This window comes from Schistocerca nitens, chromosome 1 (assembly GCF_023898315.1).
Source record: "Schistocerca nitens isolate TAMUIC-IGC-003100 chromosome 1, iqSchNite1.1, whole genome shotgun sequence".
Classification (NCBI taxonomy): Eukaryota; Metazoa; Arthropoda; class Insecta; order Orthoptera; family Acrididae; genus Schistocerca; species Schistocerca nitens.
Genome location: NC_064614.1, coordinates 791,936,915 through 791,956,713, shown reverse-complemented (window position 1 = coordinate 791,956,713; position 19,799 = coordinate 791,936,915). Strand labels below are relative to the sequence as shown.

The following is a 19,799-nucleotide window of genomic DNA, read 5'->3' as shown; positions in this document are numbered from 1 at the left end:
TTGTTTTTACTTTTTGGATCTACCTAGGTTTCGGCCACTGAGTGGCCAGTCTCAACGCTCTTAATATGTGCTTACATATAAACCATCATGTTGGCAGTTACGTTCAGCACGACGGTATAGCCTAGCTGTAAACATAACTCAGAGCATTGAGAATAGCCACACTGCGTCCGAAATCTATGTAGATATGGAAAATAAAAACTAAAATTGCGACTGATTGGTGACATTCTCTACAGATTTGTACAAAACAGTCGCTGTGCACCAGCTCAAAAATGGAGTCAAACCTGATTGAAGAAATCTAGCTAATTTTAATAAGCCTAGTGAATTTACAAAAATGTTCAAATATGTGTGAAATCTTGTGGGACTTAACTACTAAGGTCATTAGTCCCTAAACTTACACACTCCTTAACCTAAATTATCCTATGGACAAACACACACACCCATGCCCGAGGGTGGACTCGAACCTCCGCCGGGACCAACCGCACAGTCCATGACTGCAGCTCCTTAGACCACTCGACTAATCCCGCGAGGCATGAACTTACAGTTAACGTCAATAAACATTTTCCAGTGGTTGTGAACAGATAATGTATTCAACGGAAAACAAAATATATTTAAAATTTAACGATAATTTGGATTGAACAATAATATTTACAGCAACTATATAATGTTGAACAAAATAAGAAACAATACAGTAAATAACTAAGACACTGATTGTAATATAAAAATTTTAAAAAATACTAGACGAATCGAACCTTCCTGGCTTTTGCTTCTACAAACTCTTTCATACGATCTGTGTAATTTAAGTCCTCTGCAAGCTTGTGCTCAATCGATATTGTTGCAAGATCATTCAAACGAGTTTGGCTCATCAATGATCGGAGGTATGTCTTTATCAATTTCAGTTTTGACAAACTCCTCTCTTCACTCGCAACTGTCACTGGGAGTGTTAGGAGAATTCTCAGAGCAGTGTTAACATTAGGGCAAAAATTATGTCTTCCTATAACCTTCAGAGTCTCTTTTGGACCTATTCCAGGTTTCAACAATGTTGAAAGCACTTTTAGTTCTTCCCTTAACTCCAGTGCATGAATGTCGCTTGACTCTTGATCTTGCAAAATCGCTGCGAGGTTTCTACACTTTGTGTCCAGGCTGTCAGGAGGTGCGTTCTTCAGCTCGTCGATGTCGTAGAGAAAATCAAAATAATCACAATTAGATTTCAGTTGATTGAATCTCTCATCCAAAGATGTGGTTACTATATCTAAAAGATAATACACTCCTGGAAATGGAAAAAAGAACACATTGACACCGGTGTGTCAGACCCACCATACTTGCTCCGGACACTGCGAGAGGGCTGTACAAGCAATGATCACACGCACGGCACAGCGGACACACCAGGAACCGCGGTGTTGGCCGTCGAATGGCGCTAGCTGCGCAGCATTTGTGCACCGCCGCCGTCAGTGTCAGCCAGTTTGCCGTGGCATACGGAGCTCCATCGCAGTCTTTAACACTGGTAGCATGCCGCGACAGCGTGGACGTGAACCGTATGTGCAGTTGACGGACTTTGAGCGAGGGCGTATAGTGGGCATGCGGGAGGCCGGGTGGACGTACCGCCGAATTGCTCAACACGTGGGGCGTGAGGTCTCCACAGTACATCGATGTTGTCGCCAGTGGTCGGCGGAAGGTGCACGTGCCCGTCGACCTGGGACCGGACCGCAGCGACGCACGGATGCACGCCAAGACCGTAGGATCCTACGCAGTGCCGTAGGGGACCGCACCGCCACTTCCCAGCAAATTAGGGACACTGTTGCTCCTGGGGTATCGGCGAGGACCATTCGCAACCGTCTCCATGACGCTGGGCTACGGTCCCGCACACCGTTAGGCCGTCTTCCGCTCACGCCCCAACATCGTGCAGCCCGCCTCCAGTGGTGTTGCGACAGGCGTGAATGGAGGGACGAATGGAGACGTGTCGTCTTCAGCGATGAGAGTCGCTTCTGCCTTGGTGCCAATGATGGTCGTATGCGTGTTTGGCGCCGTGCAGGTGAGCGCCACAATCAGGACTGCATACGACCGAGGCACACAGGGCCAACACCCGGCATCATGGTGTGGGGAGCGATCTCCTACACTGGCCGTACACCACTGGTGATCGTCGAGGGGACACTGAATAGTGCACGGTACATCCAAACCGTCATCGAACCCATCGTTCTACCATTCCTAGACCGGCAAGGGAACTTGCTGTTCCAACAGGACAATGCACGTCCGCATGTATCCCGTGCCACCCAACGTGCTCTAGAAGGTGTAAGTCAACTACCCTGGCCAGCAAGATCTCCGGATCTGTCCCCCATTGAGCATGTTTGGGACTGGATGAAGCGTCGTCTCACGCGGTCTGCACGTCCAGCACGAACGCTGGTCCAACTGAGGCGCCAGGTGGAAATGGCATGGCAAGCCGTTCCACAGGACTACATCCAGCATCTCTACGATCGTCTCCATGGGAGAATAGCAGCCTGCATTGCTGCGAAAGGTGGATATACACTGTACTAGTGCCGACATTGTGCATGCTCTGTTGCCTGTGTCTATGTGCCTGTGGTTCTGTCAGTGTGATCATGTGATGTATCTGACCCCAGGAATGTGTCAATAAAGTTTCCCCTTCCTGGGACAATGAATTCACGGTGTTCTTATTTCAATTTCCAGGAGTGTAGTAGAATTCAATCTTGTAAAGTTTTGTTGGGTCATCTATTGTCTCATCCCTTCCTTCATAGGTAAAGTGTATTGGCTTCTTACTTCGTCGCCGGGAAACACTTATCCGTTATAACGTTAGATCTTCTAGCTCTAATTCTGTAGCCATTCTTTGGAATCCGTCAAGAAAGACACAAACTTATCTTCTGTTCTGCAGGTCTCAAAATATGCTTTCGTTTTTTCAAGCATTTCCGCGGCCTCAGAAACATTAATGTCAATGGTCTGGAGGGTCTTACTGACTACACTAATGTGAAACCAGATTACCAGAGAAGTGAGAAAGGTGTAATTTTTTATTTGATTCGCAAGTGACGTTGCTTCGTGAGCGGTCATGCCATCGAATTCTTCTGGTATCTGAACCAGTGCATTATAAACGCCTCCAATTTGAAACCTCAGGGGAGTAAGTGCATCGATGCGACTTTCCCATCTTTTATCGCTCAGTGGCTTCAGCGACAGGTTAGGCAAATGCTTCTTCAAGACATCCCAACGTCGAACGGAGAACGAGAAGAAGTCATAGAAGCTTTTCACTGTCGAAAACATGGAAACAGCATACTTAGAAGATATAGCGGCATCGTTTAAAACAAGATTCAATGAGTGACTGCTACGTGGTACATAAAATGCTATCTTGTTCATATCTGAAATTCTTTAAATTCTTTTCTGGAGACCAGACTTTTTTCCTTCCATATTTGCTCCATTGTCGTATCCTTGCCCCCTCATATTACACAGTAGGATTTTTTTTTATCTTTCAAGAACTTGAGTACACCCTGCGTCAAAGTGGAGCTTGAAGAATCGGGCACTGGAAGAAATCCCAGGAAATGCTTCCGGATTCGGACATCGTATACCCCGTCGAGTGTTGTCTCCTGGACGAAACGTACCACAACTGTCATCTGCTCAACTTTTGAAATATCTGGTGTGCAGTCCGGAATTATACTGTAATACTTTGCAAAAACGGTTCAAATGGTTCTGAGCACTATGGGACTTAACTTCTGAGGTCATCAGTCCCCTAGAACTTAGAACTACGTAAACCTAACTAACCTAAGGACATCACACACAACCATGCCCGAGGCAGGATTCGAACCAGCGGCCGCGCGGTTCCAGACTGTAGCGCCTAGAACCGCTCGGCCACCACGGCGGGCAATACTTTGCAGATTTCATCATTAATAGAACGTTGTTGGTTATAGATGATCCAATAAAATTAATTATTTCATTCTGTGTTTCTTTTCCAAATTAATGATGACCCTTGTTCTCACCTTGATTTGTTCTGTGCAGGTGCTCCATCATCACAGTGTCGAACTTTCCGAATAATTCATCGAGTTTCAAGAAGTTTCCGTTGTCAGGCTGAAGGAGTGTATCTGTACTTCCTCTCAAAGGCAGACACTGCCGACCCAGGAAATGAATTATTGCTATTAAGCACTCAAGAACATTTTTCCAATGTTCGCTTTCAGTGTTCAGAAGCCTTTGATGATAGGCGTCGACAGCCCCTCGGAAAAAACGATCCACTTTTTATGTGAACTCAACTGCTCGGTGAGCTTCCCGTGACTTTCAAGATACGAAGCAAGGTGCCGCGAGTTGCTTATACCGTTCTTTGCAATTTTTACTGTAGATGACGAAAAATGTTTGCAACAAAAGCAGAACACAGCAACCTTGCTCTTTGAGTACACCAACCACCTGCTTCTTCTAAATTATTCAAAGAATAGCTGTAGTGCATAGGGCATAAACGCCGGTTGTCCGCGTTTTTAGTACATTCTTCAGCTTCCTTAATGCCCTCGGGAGGACCTCGCATGACCAAAGTCGTTCGAATGCAGTCGGTAATAACTTCCGGCCATCTTCCGGGATCTGAGTCAATTGTGTCTTCCAGTTTAAGCTCGCCTTCAATCACTTCTCCGGTGGTGAGTACCTCGGCTGATGTTCCTCCGGTATTTTCCGAATTTCAGTTCTGCTTGATGTTTCAATCTCGGAGCTTTCGTCACAAAGCGGGTCTTGAGTCCAGACGAGGTCTGTTGAACATGTTGTGGATGGCCCACCGTCAGCATTGCTACCGTATACGGTGGTCGCAATACTGTGTTCGTCAACTTTCTGGTCATGTCCTGAAGATAAAGATGTAGCTGCAGTAGCTCCACTGGTTTCTGTACTTTCAGGATCTATTTTTCCACCCTCGCCGCTGCTAGGTCGTTCTTTCAAATGGCTCTGAGCACTATGGGACTCAACATCTTAGGTCATAAGTCCCCTAGAACTTAGAACTACTTAAACCTAACTAACCTAAGGACATCACACACACCCATGCCCAAGGCAGGATTCGAACCTGCGACTGCAGCAGTCCTGCGGTTCCGGACTGCAGCGCCAGAACCGCTAGACCACCGCGGCCGGCTAGGTCGTTCTTTCTTTTGCTTGAAATAGCGTTGTAGTGCTTCCTTTTGCTTCTTATCGTCATCTTCCTTCAGCGCCCGTCTTTTCCTATATTCACTGCCAGATAGTCTTTTTCTACCGCCGGCCTCAGTGGCCGAGCGGTTCTAGGCGCTTCAGTCCGGAACCGCGCGACTGCTAAGGTCGCAGGTTCGAATCCTGCCTCGGGCATGGATGTGTGTGATGTCCTTAGGTTAGGTAGGTTTAAGTAGTTCTAAGTTCTGGAGGACTGACGACCTCAGATGTTAAGTCCTATAGTGCTCAGAGCCATTTTCTTTTTCTACCGTCGGGCATGTTTCGATCCAGCCTGTAAAGAACGATTACATGAAACTAACTGTTGATGTCAGTGTACTAACTTTATTTGCAACACACTTCGCAGACAATTTCCTGATATTCCACTGCACGTAAACGGAAAATTGTATTAGTGTAGGATACACTGTTCAGGAGATGAAGTCATAAGAATTGAGCCGCGTGAAATTGAATTTCCAGCCGAATTTCACTACAGACGCAGGTGAAACGGTCAAAGAGTGGGGTGGAAGACAATGGAGAGAGGAAGAATAAGGAGATGGAGTAACATAATAATGCAATAAATACACACCCTGGCATCGACGGGTACTAATGCTAGTCGAAATTATTAACTCACTGCACTGCGGTTGTTCATTTCAAAGAACTGACACTTGACATATGTCGTAATTTGCATGTGTCACTTCTTTCGTATCTGATTACGGAGTAAGGGGTAATAAATTAGTCATCGCCGTATCACTTCACTTTTCTTCGCTTTATTTTCATTCTAGCTATTGGGACGACGCGTGCTTATTTGGCGACTTACCAATTTTTGAAGTAACAGATCATAAGAAAAATAAATTTTCCTATTCTGCAATCCTGACGGAGAAAAATTCTAACTTATGAGTAACGTGCATGCGCAATACTAATTGTACGTTATATGAAAAGCACTTACCTATTACATCCCAAGTTGCAAGAAATTCTGACGCACCAATTCTTCTGTTCTTACGAAAAGCAATGAAAGTGCTTCTGACTAATCTTGACTCCCTCGGCCAACTACCGAAATGAATTCTGTAGTTTTTGTTGTACAGAACGCAACAATACCTATTGCCTGGAAAGGCGAAGTGGTGACCCGGCAGTGCCAGGAACTAGGTCACGTGACGAGGTAGAGCTAGGCTACGGTTAAACTAGCGCCCAAGAAGAAGAAGCAAGAACTCACAATAAGTATGTGACCGATGATATGTATAAGTGTATTATCAGGCAGCAATTTCTATGGCATTACTAACAATAGAAAGAAACACGAACTTTGCGAAAACTGCAGAGCTTTTGTCAAACAGAAATGAGCTTCAATGCTAGCAAGGAAACCCTTAGAAGCAATTTTCTGTCTATGAATTTTCGTTTTAGAGGGTGTCAAAATTAACATTTTGTTATGTGCGGACGAGAGGGCTTGTTGCTGAAAGACCATTCTTTGTCAGAATCAAAGCGACCAGTAGTTTACTAAGATGAAACATGGATTCACACACATTATACAGTAAATAAATGGCAAAGTGATAGTGTGCGAGTAGTATAGGCAAACAAAAATGCCGGTCAGAGTTTAATTGTTATTCGTGCAGGCTCAAAAACCAAAACGTCCGACTATCACTCAGGAACGGATAGCAAAAATTTTCAAAAATACGTTGAAACCCAACTTATGCCAGGCTTATTAGCAATGTCTTTATCCCTAGTAATTACTTGCAGCCTAGTTACCCATTCGGAATACTTCTAGCCATTGTAGGTGTTGGACATGTTTGATTGTAGTAATGTTCAACATTTTTTTTCCATAATGCGGGAAGAACAAAACACTCGGAAACTGCCATTGAAGGGCTTAGCAAAATTGCTTCAGGCTTAACATGTAACCGCAGTATCGAACATTGCATTCGAATTTCCAAATTAATTTTCGTCTTCTGCAAAATTAGTTAAGAGTAAACTCACGGCGCGTAACAGGCTGGCAGCGCTCCACTCATACTGGCGTGTACGGCTGTACACCAGTCTGCTTCCCCCTCTCTGTTACGGATTGAAGAAGAATAAAATGCCACTACCACACAACAGCTGACGTAGAAAATACTTTTCTGACGTATTTGGGCACGATGCACTCTCCCCATACATAATTCAAAAGCTTTGAGATGCATCTGCTGCCTGGCCGTCTATTAAACCTGAGTAGAACAAAATGTCGCAGAAGTTAGCCCACTTTCCACATGCGACTATTTTGGGTTGAGAAGTGAAGGAAATTATGTTCAAAGTTCTATTAGATTTACAGCTTCAGCAGACAGCAGAATTGCGTTTTAAAAAATGTAGCAGTAAATGTACTCGAACTCGAGACGTCTTATCTACAGTGCACAACAGTTACCGTCATGCTACTAGCTGACACGTAGCTACAGCTGCTCCAGAAGTATACAATTCCTCCAGAACTTCCGCACTCCACAGTGCTGCGAGATAATGTATATGGCCGGATCTAGACTTCTAAGAGACAGACAGTTACAGCTTTTCTTTTGCACTGCACGACGTTTTCAACAAACAGATAGTGCAATAGAGTAGCTCAAGTGGAAAGGAACACTTCCTATTTAAATTTCTCCATCCTTCACTGTTGGCAGTTCTGTGTAGGTGGCAGTTACATGATTTTATTTTGGTGATTACAAAATAGAGTCAAATGTATGCCCTGGGTAGCCGAGGCAGCTAGTTCATGGCGATTCGGTCAACCAAGAAAATGAATGTACTGAACATGCTGCAAACCATTACAGGGAGCCTGTGTGTCAGAATTCTCATCCAGTATGGCGCAACGGCGTTATGATAGAAAAATGAGTCAAGAGAAGAGGATTTGGTGGCCTGTTGGCTTGATAATAGGTTCATATACTTATAGTCTGGGTTCGATTCCAACTTCTGCCAACGATTTTTGATAGGGAGAGACAGATTCTATTCGCTTCTGGCTACGCCAAGAGAAGAAGGTATAATGTCATTGTGGTCTGAAATTCACATTAAACATGATATTCCTTTTCTATCAAGTAGACGTTAGGTTAAACCACAATAAAGTCAGGAGTGGCGACATGTAGAAACTCTTTATCACCAGTAACCTTTCTTATACTAGTTATATATTTCTAGTGACGAAAGAAACGCCATGTAGGGTCACAGGACACTTATTCCATCTTTTATTTGAGCTTCTGTATGTCGATAAAATTATTTCTGAACTGAGAATGCCGCCCAGACCGCCCTTAACGCGGAATTTGATCCCTTCGCGACAATACAGCTCGACTACAATTTGTTCTTTGTTCAAAACTGCAGATTCCTCAACATCTCCACATATTGCGCGTGAATGGGTTCGAATCCTGGCCCGGCACTAAAGTTTTCGTTATGTGTTATCAAGCTCTAGCATGTGAACACCTATCTGCTGGTGGATAATAATTTTGGTTTTTAATGTATTTTCATTCGTTGTCAACACTAACAATATCTGACGTTTTTGACTCCCAGTGAGACACAACTATTTGCGAGATCACTGTAGGTTCAGGGATGTTATTTCGAGCTGCTGGTGGAGAAAAATTCGGTAGCTGACGTCTCTTTGTGTGTAGTCAACAACGATATGTGGGAGGTTCGATTCACAGTCAGCACTGAACTCTTCGTCATATTATATCTAGTTCAAACACGCTCATATGTCACTGCTAGTCCCAAACCCATATTTAGCGTTCGTTTTCTCTAGAATATAACAGCAATAGGTGCCGGATTGGAGTCGTGGGAAGGAAAAAATTAATGTTTCGCCTCGTCATCTAGCTACTGCCGAGAAAATCCGATATGTCATAGATGATTGTGCTTCGATAACAATCCGATTAGGTTCTGGGTTCGAATCCCTGTCCAACATAAAGCTTTACCTCACGGCATTTCAAGTAAGTTACTTATAAAGAAGCAATATTTAACATCTCTCGAAGTTCGCTAACAGGGGCAATGGATACTGGGTAGGAATTCCTGGCCGTTAAAAATGTTTACGTTATGTAATTTAACGCTGATATTTGCTAACTGATACTGTCTAAAATCGAGGTTTATCACTCTCTGTGTGTCTAGTCAGGAACGAATGTTAGTTTCCGCCAGTCACGAAATCTTTGCTTAGTCTGTATGTCCTGGGTTCGAATCCATTTGCAGAAAGAGACGGTTCGTCGTGTCATTTGAAGTTCATACATATTCTCAACTAACTGCTCGTGAATAACTTAAATTTTTAATGTCATTTTGTGTTAAATAATAAGTATGGTATTTTACTTTGTATAGGAAATCATGAGTACGACGAACTTACTATGTGCATTACCTATCTGACGTAATAATGAGAGTATGTCATTTATTGTAATAAATGTGAGCTTACAAGCCTTAAGGACAGTCTTATCTGTGATAAGGTGTTGCCTGATATTTGTAGTATCGTGGTATTACTTTACATCTTGAGTTATTGCGACACAGAGCAGTATTTTCTAGTGGTGACTTGTTGGAACGCCGGCCTTGGTGGCTGTGCGGTTCTAGGCACTTCAGTCCGGAACCGCGTGACTGCTACGGTCGCAGGTTCGAATCCTGCCTCGGGCATGGATGTGTGTGATGTCTTTAGGTTAGTTAGGTTTAAGTAGTTCTAAGTTCTAGGGGACTTATGACCTCAGATGTTGAGTCCCATAGTGCTCAGAGCCATTTGAACCATTTGAACCACTTGTTGGAACCATTTTCAGTAGTCAAACGACTGTGCCAAGGAGCGATTAGAGACCTTGTAGACAGCTGCGTTATGCGGGTTCATGCGAATCAGGCGAAATGCAATTCAGGTCGTTTGGATACTTTGGAGCATGACTGTACATTGAATGGCATAAGTGGATACCACCGGCAAATTATGTTGATAATGGAGTTTTAGCAACGAAGTAACAAATTTAAATGCCATGCACGATGTGGCAGTTTTTCATATATCTCACTTTTATAACGTCATATCTGCTGAACTATGTGTCGTACAATGATACAATATTGCAGGTACATTCAGCGGTATAAGTGGATATTGCAATTTTGTCATATGATGACATGATGGAGACCGTGGCTGTTGTTTGAAGACGAATGTTGTTAGGACAGCAACCAGCCACAAATTTACTTTCAGTTCCTTTATTCAAAGGGTACCGTTACCGGTTTCGAATCGTTGTGATTCATCCTCAGACGGTTTATACGCTTTCTTAATGACATGTGGATATTGTTTGCGAAACTTATTACGAATAGAGTTAGTAGCAAAGAAATAACAAATTAAACGGCGTGCATGGTGCGGCAGTTTTTCACCCATCTTATTGTTTACGACATCACATCTTCTGAACTATGAGTCGAACAATGATATAATTTTGCATTTGCATTCAGTGGAATATGTGCGTACTGTCATTAAAATGTTTCGCGAATGCAGTTAGTAATAAAGAAGTAATAAATTATAACGTCTTGCCTCATGTGGTCTTTTACTGCAAGAATAGCGGAAAAGTAGTAACCGATAAACAGTTTACCTCTCATCATTTTGTAGGAGCTCTCAGGGAGAAAAAAATTTCTAAAGATCTGAAATTATGTATACAGTTTGCTGCAAACCGCCAAGTGGTCCCATTCTCAAATACTTGATGAAGAAGTTTGGGAATTCACGCGTTGCGGTCTACACTTGTTTTTCATCCTCACCTTTGATAGGTAGGTGAATGTTACTGTTTTACAGTATGTCGATTTTCTTCAACGCCCGTTTTCCGAAATAACAACTTTTCAGTTTTTTATTTCTTTCATTTCCGGTGATAAATTGAAAAAATTGACTCCCATAGTTTCAAGATACAAAGAATCAAAGTAGTAAATTACATAGACAAATAAAAGAAAATTAGTCCTTCCACTCTCTGCTGCTTTTCTCGGAAAAGTGACGAGTGGTTGAATACTACAAAAATCACCATTATTCTCGTATTGATTCCAATTTTTTGAAAAATGTCATGCTTTAATCGAGGCTCATACACTATTTGGACATTACGAATAGTCAGCGTTCAGGGATGAAATCTGAGGTTGGAGAACTTTATTTTTAGTGTTAATTTGTCCGCTCTCAGTGGCTACAAGCAGATAAAGGCATAACATGTACACACGCAACAGATCATCTACTTTTTGTTTTTATTGTAAACTATGAATGAACTGTTAAGTTTTAAGTTTGTTGTGGCTCCTCCTGTTCTTAATATTTTAAAGCAAATGGTGTATTGTACTTCACTGATACCGCACTTCGTAAAATACTTCGAGACCAGGAATGGTGCCATTCTGTAATCCAGCTAATGCCTGGCGATAACAGTGGGAAATTACAATAAAGATCAGACAGGGCGAGTCTCGTACACAGCGTGTACATGCGTACCTCCCAACAGGTCACGCCACATGGTAATAGGTCATTACTGTCTCAGCAACGCTGTACCAATTCTTATTTCATGTGTTTGTTGCTCTACTCTGTCGGGATTGTTATTAAAACAGCACTGATCGTTTTTCCCATTGTAAATAATATCGCAACGTTTCAGAGCAATGGAAATTTTACGAATAGAAACTACTCTTTTTTAAAATATTTTATTTAAAAAACAAAAATTTTAGCCCTGCTGCTATGCCTAACAAATATTTCAGTTTTTTTATCCGGTTATTTTTTTAAAAAACGAACCACCTGTTATAACCGTGACAAACAAATACTGAAAAATACCGGCTGTTTAGCACTAATATAGCGGTATCCATTTTCACCGGTCTGTTTTTCCCAGGCTTAGTTCTTACCCCCACTGCCAATGTTGCCTGACAGTAAGATATATGTGTACCAAGCTTTACTGAAATCAGTTCAGTGGTTTAGGAGATGTGGAACACGCACACACATCAATTTTTATGACTTGTAGGATTCCCACAGCATCGCCCGATTAAATTCCACTACGTTTACAAGTATTATATGTAAGTAAAATAACACTTTTAAATAACATGAGAGCATATTGCTGACCGGACCCCGCAGTTCATCAGCGGTACAGAAGCTGCGCGACGTTAACCCTTTCAGACCTGGTGCTCACAATTGTGTACATAAAGTTTGTTCACTAATATTTCGCTGACAAGAAATGTCAGGTGCATCCAAACCCACTTTTCACATTTGTGTATGTTTCTTTTAGCCATTCTCCAGCAGTTGCTGCTCTCTTGCGAGCAGTCTGTGAACCACATAGCAAAATATACTCTCTGGTGTTGTCTCTCTGTGGGAAGCCATTACTCGTTGACTTTATTGCTATAATAGTCACATTGTGGGTTTTGTTTATGAATGTTTTGTGTGATTTCCTTCTTTTGGAAACATTAGACATTCTTTCAGTGGAATTTTCAGCAATTTTATTCAGTTCATATTTGTGTTATGTATCAGGTAAGACTAATGTACACATTTGTGTACAACAGGTCATTAATGGTGTAAAATAGAAAAAATAACCTAAAATGTGTGACAGCTATATTTGCATGGCTATGGTAGTTACGAATGGGAATTTTTCAATTAATTTCAGTATCAGCAGCAAGAAAGGAGAATAACTGACCTGTACATATGATTTTATTTTATATTGCTGGCTTTTGACTTACAAATATGGATAAGAAATATCTTTCTGTGGAGGAAGATTGGGACTTGATTATGGTGGCGTTTCTGAAATTAGTTTGAGAGGAGATGAGGATGACAGTGTACCACTTATTGAAAGGCAGGCTCCACAAATAGTAAGACGTGTTGGAGCAAATAAAGTGGGCGTGAATGATGTGTGTAGAGACACCATATCTGAAGATGAAGATGATGGAGAGGTAGTGGATGATGAAATGAACTTTTTATGCAATGAAAACAACCCAGAATTGAATAACCTGTGTGACAACATGATGGTGACACCTAAAGAATCCATAAAATGGAAACGCAACCCTCTAAGTACAATTGCAGAAACATACAAAGCTCCAAATTTCGAAGAATCTCTCTTGTGTTCTCCAATGCAATACTTCAAAAGATATATACCAGATGATTTGTTCACTAGCATGGCAGCACATGCTCATATTTATGCATTACAACGAGGCAAAATCTCATTCAAGCAGACAACTCCTCAAGCATAAGAGATGCTATTTGGTTTGCATATATTGACTGGCACCTTGAAATTTCCCAGATTATGAATGTATTGGGATACAAGCCTGAAGGTAAATGTACTTTGGGAAAACATATCACGAGACAGATTTTTAGAATTACGAATAAATTTACACTTGGTGAACAATCTGGAAAAGCCACCTGACAATAAGTATAAATTTTACAAAGTCAGGCCAATTTACTCAGCCGTTCGAAAATGCTGCAGTGAACTTCCTATAGAAGAGAATGTTGGTGTCAGTGAAGGAATTATTCCTTTCACTGGGAAGTTTTCTGCAAAGCAGTGTGTCAAGGGGAAACCAAGTCCATGGGGAATCAAAGTCTTCATGTGAAAAGAGTGGAATAGTGCATGATTTCCTTTTGTATCAAGGCATCAATGCAGCAGGTACTGTCCATCAAAACAGATCTAGAAAGAACTTGCCTTTTTCAGATGATAAAACAATAATGAAACAAACCAGAGGTTAGTGGGAAGAATTCACTAGTGCTGATGACATTACCATGTGTAAATGGTTAGACTATAGGCCAGTTGTATTGTGTTGAAACTTTGTTGGTAAAGGCTCAGTGGATAAAGTTGAGTGTTGGGACAAAAAACACCATAAATATTTGACAGCAGAAAGACCTGAAATAGTGAGAAGATATAATCATGCAATGGATGGTGTGGAACCATTTGATCAATTGACAAGCTACTACAGAGTTTTCATCAGATCTCGAAAATGGGCTTTCCGTATGATTTTTCATGCTGTTGACTTTGCCATCGTGCAAAGTTGGTTGGCATACAAGATGCAGACAACCTGTCTATCCAAAAGAAGAAGCAAATGGACCTTCTTTCCTTTCATATCAGGGTAGCAGATGGATTGATACTGTGCCAGAAGAAAGTGACTGAAAAGAAGAGGGCGCGTCTGTCTGATGAAGAACTGGCTTCAGACATCAGAGTAATACCAAGAAGAAGAGGAGAATTATGAGCAGCTACAGAGATACAGTTTGATTCCATTGATCATTTGCCTTTGCATGATGTAGGAGCTCCAATTCGCTGCAAATTTCCAAAATGTACAGGGCGTTCTAGAATTCAGTGCAGAAAATGTAAAGTACATTTATGTCTCCAAAAGGACAGAAATTTTTTTTGCAGTTTCAAGCAAAACTTTAAAATCAGTGTTTTTACCACTGTTGTTTAAATAAGAACTGTAATTTGGAATTATTTTTATTGTTTCTTCTGTTTTAAAGGGAAATAAAGAGTGGCATACTTGATCCATAGTGTTAATTTCCGTAATGTATGACATGAAGCTCGAGACCTGATGAACACAATTGTGTACATTAAATATCTAGAAAACTAGAGATCAGGTGAAATTTTTTCTTAGAAAAATGTTGTCAGGATAGTCACCTGAATGTAAAAATATTGTCAGATATTTTTTTATAAGTAAATAAAAAATCAGGTCTGAAAGGGTTAAACCAGCAGAGCAGGCCGACAGGCGAATGCTCCGCATCTCACGAGTGGACAACGGCGTGTCGTTGCGTCGGGCAGCGCACGACGTCTCCGGCCGCCCAAGGTTGCCAGCAACCCCTGCACCCAGAGAACAGGTTACGGCGTGCTGCTGCTGCGTGGGGCCCCGGCAGCTGCAAGCCTAAGCTCTTCACTGCTGCCAGCACTCTCCAACACGTACCCAGCTGTGGTAGCGAGCGAGAGTGAATAGCTGCCACCGAGAAAAATTGCATTACTTTCTCTAACAGAACAAACTTTGTAGCATCGTCGGTTTCTCAGTTTTTACTGCATTGTTTTGAGCCAAGAAATCATGATATTGTACAAGTCGTGCAAATGGTATTCGACAAGTAGGTATTGATTTTTACAAGTAAATTTTTACAATTTATATGTTACACGAAGGGCTTTGCAATAATACAAGAATATCACAGACATTGCATTACACACATACTTTCAGCAGTGATGTGGGCTGCAGCTTGTTTTTCCTATAATATGAAATAATGTGTTGACAATGAAAAAGATGGGAACAAAAACAAGAATAAATAAATAAACGTACATACTGAAATCATACACGACACGACCGAGCGAGGTGACGCAATGGTCAGCACATTGGACTAACATTCGGGAGGACGACGGTTTAAACCCGCGTCCGGCCATCCTCATTTAAGTTTCCCGTGATTTCCCTAAATCGCTTCAGTCAAATACCGGGATGGTTCCTTCGAAAGGGCACGGCCAATTTCCTTCCCTATCCTTCCCTAATCCGAGCTTGTGCTCCGTCGCTAATGACCTTGTTGTCTACTGGACGTTTAACACTAATCTCCTCCTTCTCCTCCACATGACACGCAATTTATCAGGCATAAGTGAACGTTTGTTAAGACATTAATTAGCATATATTATCTGTTATAAAAAAACTGTATAAAAGATTTGCTCCAACATTATGAAAGCTCTTGATATTTCTGTTCCTGTAACTTCATCTGCTAAATTATTGCATACCTGTATCCCCCAAATGCAGCAAGCTTCGCTGGTAACAACACAATATCATGTCTTAACGCTCATTCAAGGAATTAACAAAATTTCCAATCGTCCCGATTTTTCCGGGACAGAATCGATATTTAACTACATGCCTCGGTGTCAATCCCTCTTTGAAAACAGCGCAATGTTCCAGATTTTCACCTTACGTAGCGAGACTTTTTTTCTTAATAACTAATTAGCTGGTCTGATGCATTGCTTCGTTTGCTGGAAGATTTGGAATGTTGACATTACGCTTCATCAGCACTAAAATACTAAACTGTATTGGTTGTCAAATTCGGTATAATATATTGAATCTTTCGAAAACTCGATTGTGCACCAATCTACTAAACAACTACAGTGTTTCGTACGGTAGATTCACGTTTCCAGCCGGCCAGTGTGGCCGAGCGGTTCTAGGCGCTTCAGTCCGGAACCGCGCGAGTGCTCCGGTCGCAGGTTCAAATCCTGCCTCGGGCATGGATGTGTGTGATGTCCTTGAGTTGGTTAGGTTTAAGTAGTTCTAAGTTCTAGGAGACTGATGAACTCAGATTTTAAGTCCCATAGTGTTCAGAGCCATTTGAACCATTTTAACGCGTCCAATGCTTGGAGCAGTGAGTGTGACACATTTTATCTCAATATGATCTCTGTTAAACACGGGAAAACGCGAGTGACTACCCACTAACACGCTGCTGTCACAGTCACAGTGAGAATGCAGTACATACAGCTTCTGTTTCGAAATGTAGCACTGGAAACGGATGACGCATCGAAATAGCATGTCATTCACATGAAGTCCAACAAAACATAAATCTGCGCTTACGGTTCTTTCTTGAAGATAAAAAATTGAAACCTTCATACGGGCGAAGATAATTTCACACATGGACAAGCAACTTTCAGCGCTAGAAGCACATTTGCACAAGAGTGTGCCCTGAACCTCTGTCCGCTCCTCCACCTTCTTTGACATGGTCGTTGGCAGAATGAGGGTGTCCGCTTATTCCGGAAGTCTTCAACCGCCAACGTTGATTATTAATCAAAATTTAAGCGGTGGCGGGTTTCGAACCCAGGACCGAGGACGTTTAAATTACTAATCAACGACGTTGCCTATTAGAAATGTAAATTTTACCTTTATTCCCAACTAATTGGACTCAAACTTAACCCAGTGCCTAACTTAACTAGAAATAGAATACTGCTAAGTCTGCACGTTACATGTTATAGTTTCCTGGCGAGCGTTCTTCGTCCGCAGCTCGTGGTCGTGCGGTAGCGTTCTCGCTTCCCACGTCCAGGTTCCCGGGTTCGATTCCCGGCGGGGTCAGGGATTTTCTCTGCCTCGTGATGACTGGGTGTTGTGTGATGTCCTTAGGTTAGTTAGGTTTAAGTAGTTCTAAGTTCTAGGGGACTGATGACCATAGATGTCAAGTCCCATAGTGCTCAGAGCCATTTGAACCATTTCGAGCGTTCTTCGCATATAATATACGAGGGCCGTTCAGAAAGTAACCTCCGGCTGATTTAAAAAAATACACCAAGTTAAATAAAAATATTTTAATATATACATCTTACAACTACATCTTTGCACTATTTTTCTACATAGTCTCCATAGCGATTGAGGCACTTATCGTATCTCTTCACAAGCTTTGAAATTCCTTCTGCATAAAAATCACCCGCTTGTGCCTGGAGCCAGCCTGAGACCGCATCTTTGAGCTCTTCGTCGTCATCAAACCGCTGTGACCCGAGCCATTTCTTCAAATGCATGAAGAGGTGATAATCACTTGGCGCCAGGTCTGGGCTGTAAGGTGGATGGTTGATAACGTCCCACTTGAAGGACTCAAGAAGGGCCGTTGTTCTGCGAGCAGAGTGAGGACGGGCGTTATCGTGCAAAAAAACGATACCGGAAGTCAGCATACCACGGCGTTTGTTCTGTATAGCCCGTCGTAACTTTTTTATTGTTTCACAGTACATGTCTTGATTAATGGTCATACCACGTTCCATGAATTCAACCAACAACACCCCTTTGGCATCCCAAAACACCGTTGCCATCAGTTTTCTGGCAGAAAAATCTTGCGAGGCTTTTCTTGGTTTGGTAGGCGAATTTGAATGTGCCCACATCTTTGATTGTTCTTTTGTCTCAGGGTTCACGTACTTAATCCAGGTTTCGTCACCGGTCACGATTCTGTTTAACAATGGTTCTCCTTCGTCCTCATAACGTGACAGAAAGTCTAATGCAGAGGCCATTCTTTGAGTTTTGTGGTGGTCGGTAAGAATTTTGGGCACCCATCGTGCACAGAACTTACGGTAACCCAATCTTGCTGTCACTATCTCGTACAAGAGAGTCTTAGAAATCTGTGGAAAACCAGTAGACAACTCCGACATTGAGAAACGTCGATTTTCACGAACTTTTGCATCAACTGTCTGAACGAGTTCGTCAGTCACCAATGATGGTCTACCACTCCTCTCTTCATCATGAACGTTTTCTCGTCCACTTTTAAATAAACGTACCCATTCACGGACAACTCCTTCACTCATAGCTCTTGGTCTGTACACGGCACAAAGCTCACGATGAATAGCTGCTGCAGAATATCCTTTGGCTGTAAAAAACCTTATGAGAGCACGCACTTCACATTTGGCGGGGTTTTCTATTGCAGCACACATTTCAAACTGCCACAAAAACTAAACTAGCGCAGGTACGACGTTCACTCGACCACGGCTTGATGCCGACTGACCTGTTGAGTGCGTGAACGCACAGATGGCGTCGCTACTCCCCCCACAACCCGCACTGTGACCAATCGGAGGTTACTTTCTGAACCGCCCTCGTATAACTTCCACAGCTAAGCACTGTCTTGCGTTTAACACTTCAATATAAAATCAGATATTTTTTCTCTTCTACTTCTTACAGAGTAAACTAAAATAATTTGTAAATTATAGAATCAAAAACTCCCATTGTCAAACTAAGAAATACAAAAAAATTCGTTTTTTCCGTTTTTTTTTTTTTTTTGAATAGGTATCACTTTTAACTGAAGCAAGAACAACACAGCAGACCGAGGTCTTTCTGTTTTACTAAAGGTTGTTAAAAATCTCAAGAATTAACTAAGTGAAAATGAATTGTTTCTTCTTTTAAAATTAGGTACTGGAATAATAGTCAGAAAATTATTTCTATTACAGAGGAACGTCTCTGAAAAAAAGGCCCAATTACTATATTTAAACGTATTTTTAAAGATCTCACCAAAAGCTCAAGAAAGTGCAACTAGCATCTGTTGTAGCCGGGGGAGGGAGAGGGGGGATGAAACGTAGTTTGTGTGAACAAATGCTCTCAAACCGGCCCTGCATTTACTATGTGTCCGTCATTTCATCCGTTTTCTCCCACACGTACTCCTTGAAGTGAATTTTTTTTCGTCGCGTGTTCCTCAAAGCAACCTGAGTGTTTAGTTTCTTCTAACTGTCTAGTTTCCAACTTTTCAGTTTATTCTCTCTATATATTCTTGAACTTCAACTGGCATTTCATTGGACCTCTTGCTGATTTTCCAGAAGTAGTATTTCGCAAGATTTATGTGGTAAATAATATCTTTCCTGAATATTGTCGGAACGTATGATCTTGGACTTTTCAACAGTGATTGTCTCTGTGATAGGAGGGATCTCACAAAAATTTTAGAATGCCAAGTCTCTAAGAACAAATGCAATTTGTTTATATTTGATAGCCATTTTCTTATGTTTTGCAAAATTATTTGAGTGTAATTTGTTCGATTTGCTTTAATAGTTTGTTAATTATCATCATTTAAAGATTTTGTGTGCATCGAAAAATATATTTGGCTAGGTAACATTTTCGAGCAATTTTTTTACGGTTTTAAATTGTCACTAACGCCTGTACAATGTGAAGATCAGTTTAGGAATGCATTTGGCAAAGGAGTCCCATCTAAGGCAAAAGTTTACAACTGGTGCAGCGTATTCAAAAGTGATCTGTTTTTTCTTATTGATGAATTTCGTGAAGAGGCCCAGGTACTGCCGTTAAAGACAAAAATACTGTCACTGTTTAAGAAATCCTTGAACACAATCGCAAGACGACATTTG

General features: G+C 41.7%; 1 protein-coding gene across 1 annotated transcript in view; it reads right to left on the bottom strand.

Annotated features, from left to right (window-relative positions):
* Nucleotides 1–734: 734 nt before the first annotated feature.
* LOC126203852 (uncharacterized) overlaps nucleotides 735–19,799 on the bottom strand; it is a 33,425-nt gene continuing 14,360 nt past the window's right edge. The window contains exon 2 of the mRNA XM_049938264.1: nucleotides 735–1,267. Coding sequence (XP_049794221.1) covers nucleotides 735–1,267 — 533 coding nt within the window. The remainder of the gene's footprint in view (nucleotides 1,268–19,799) is intronic.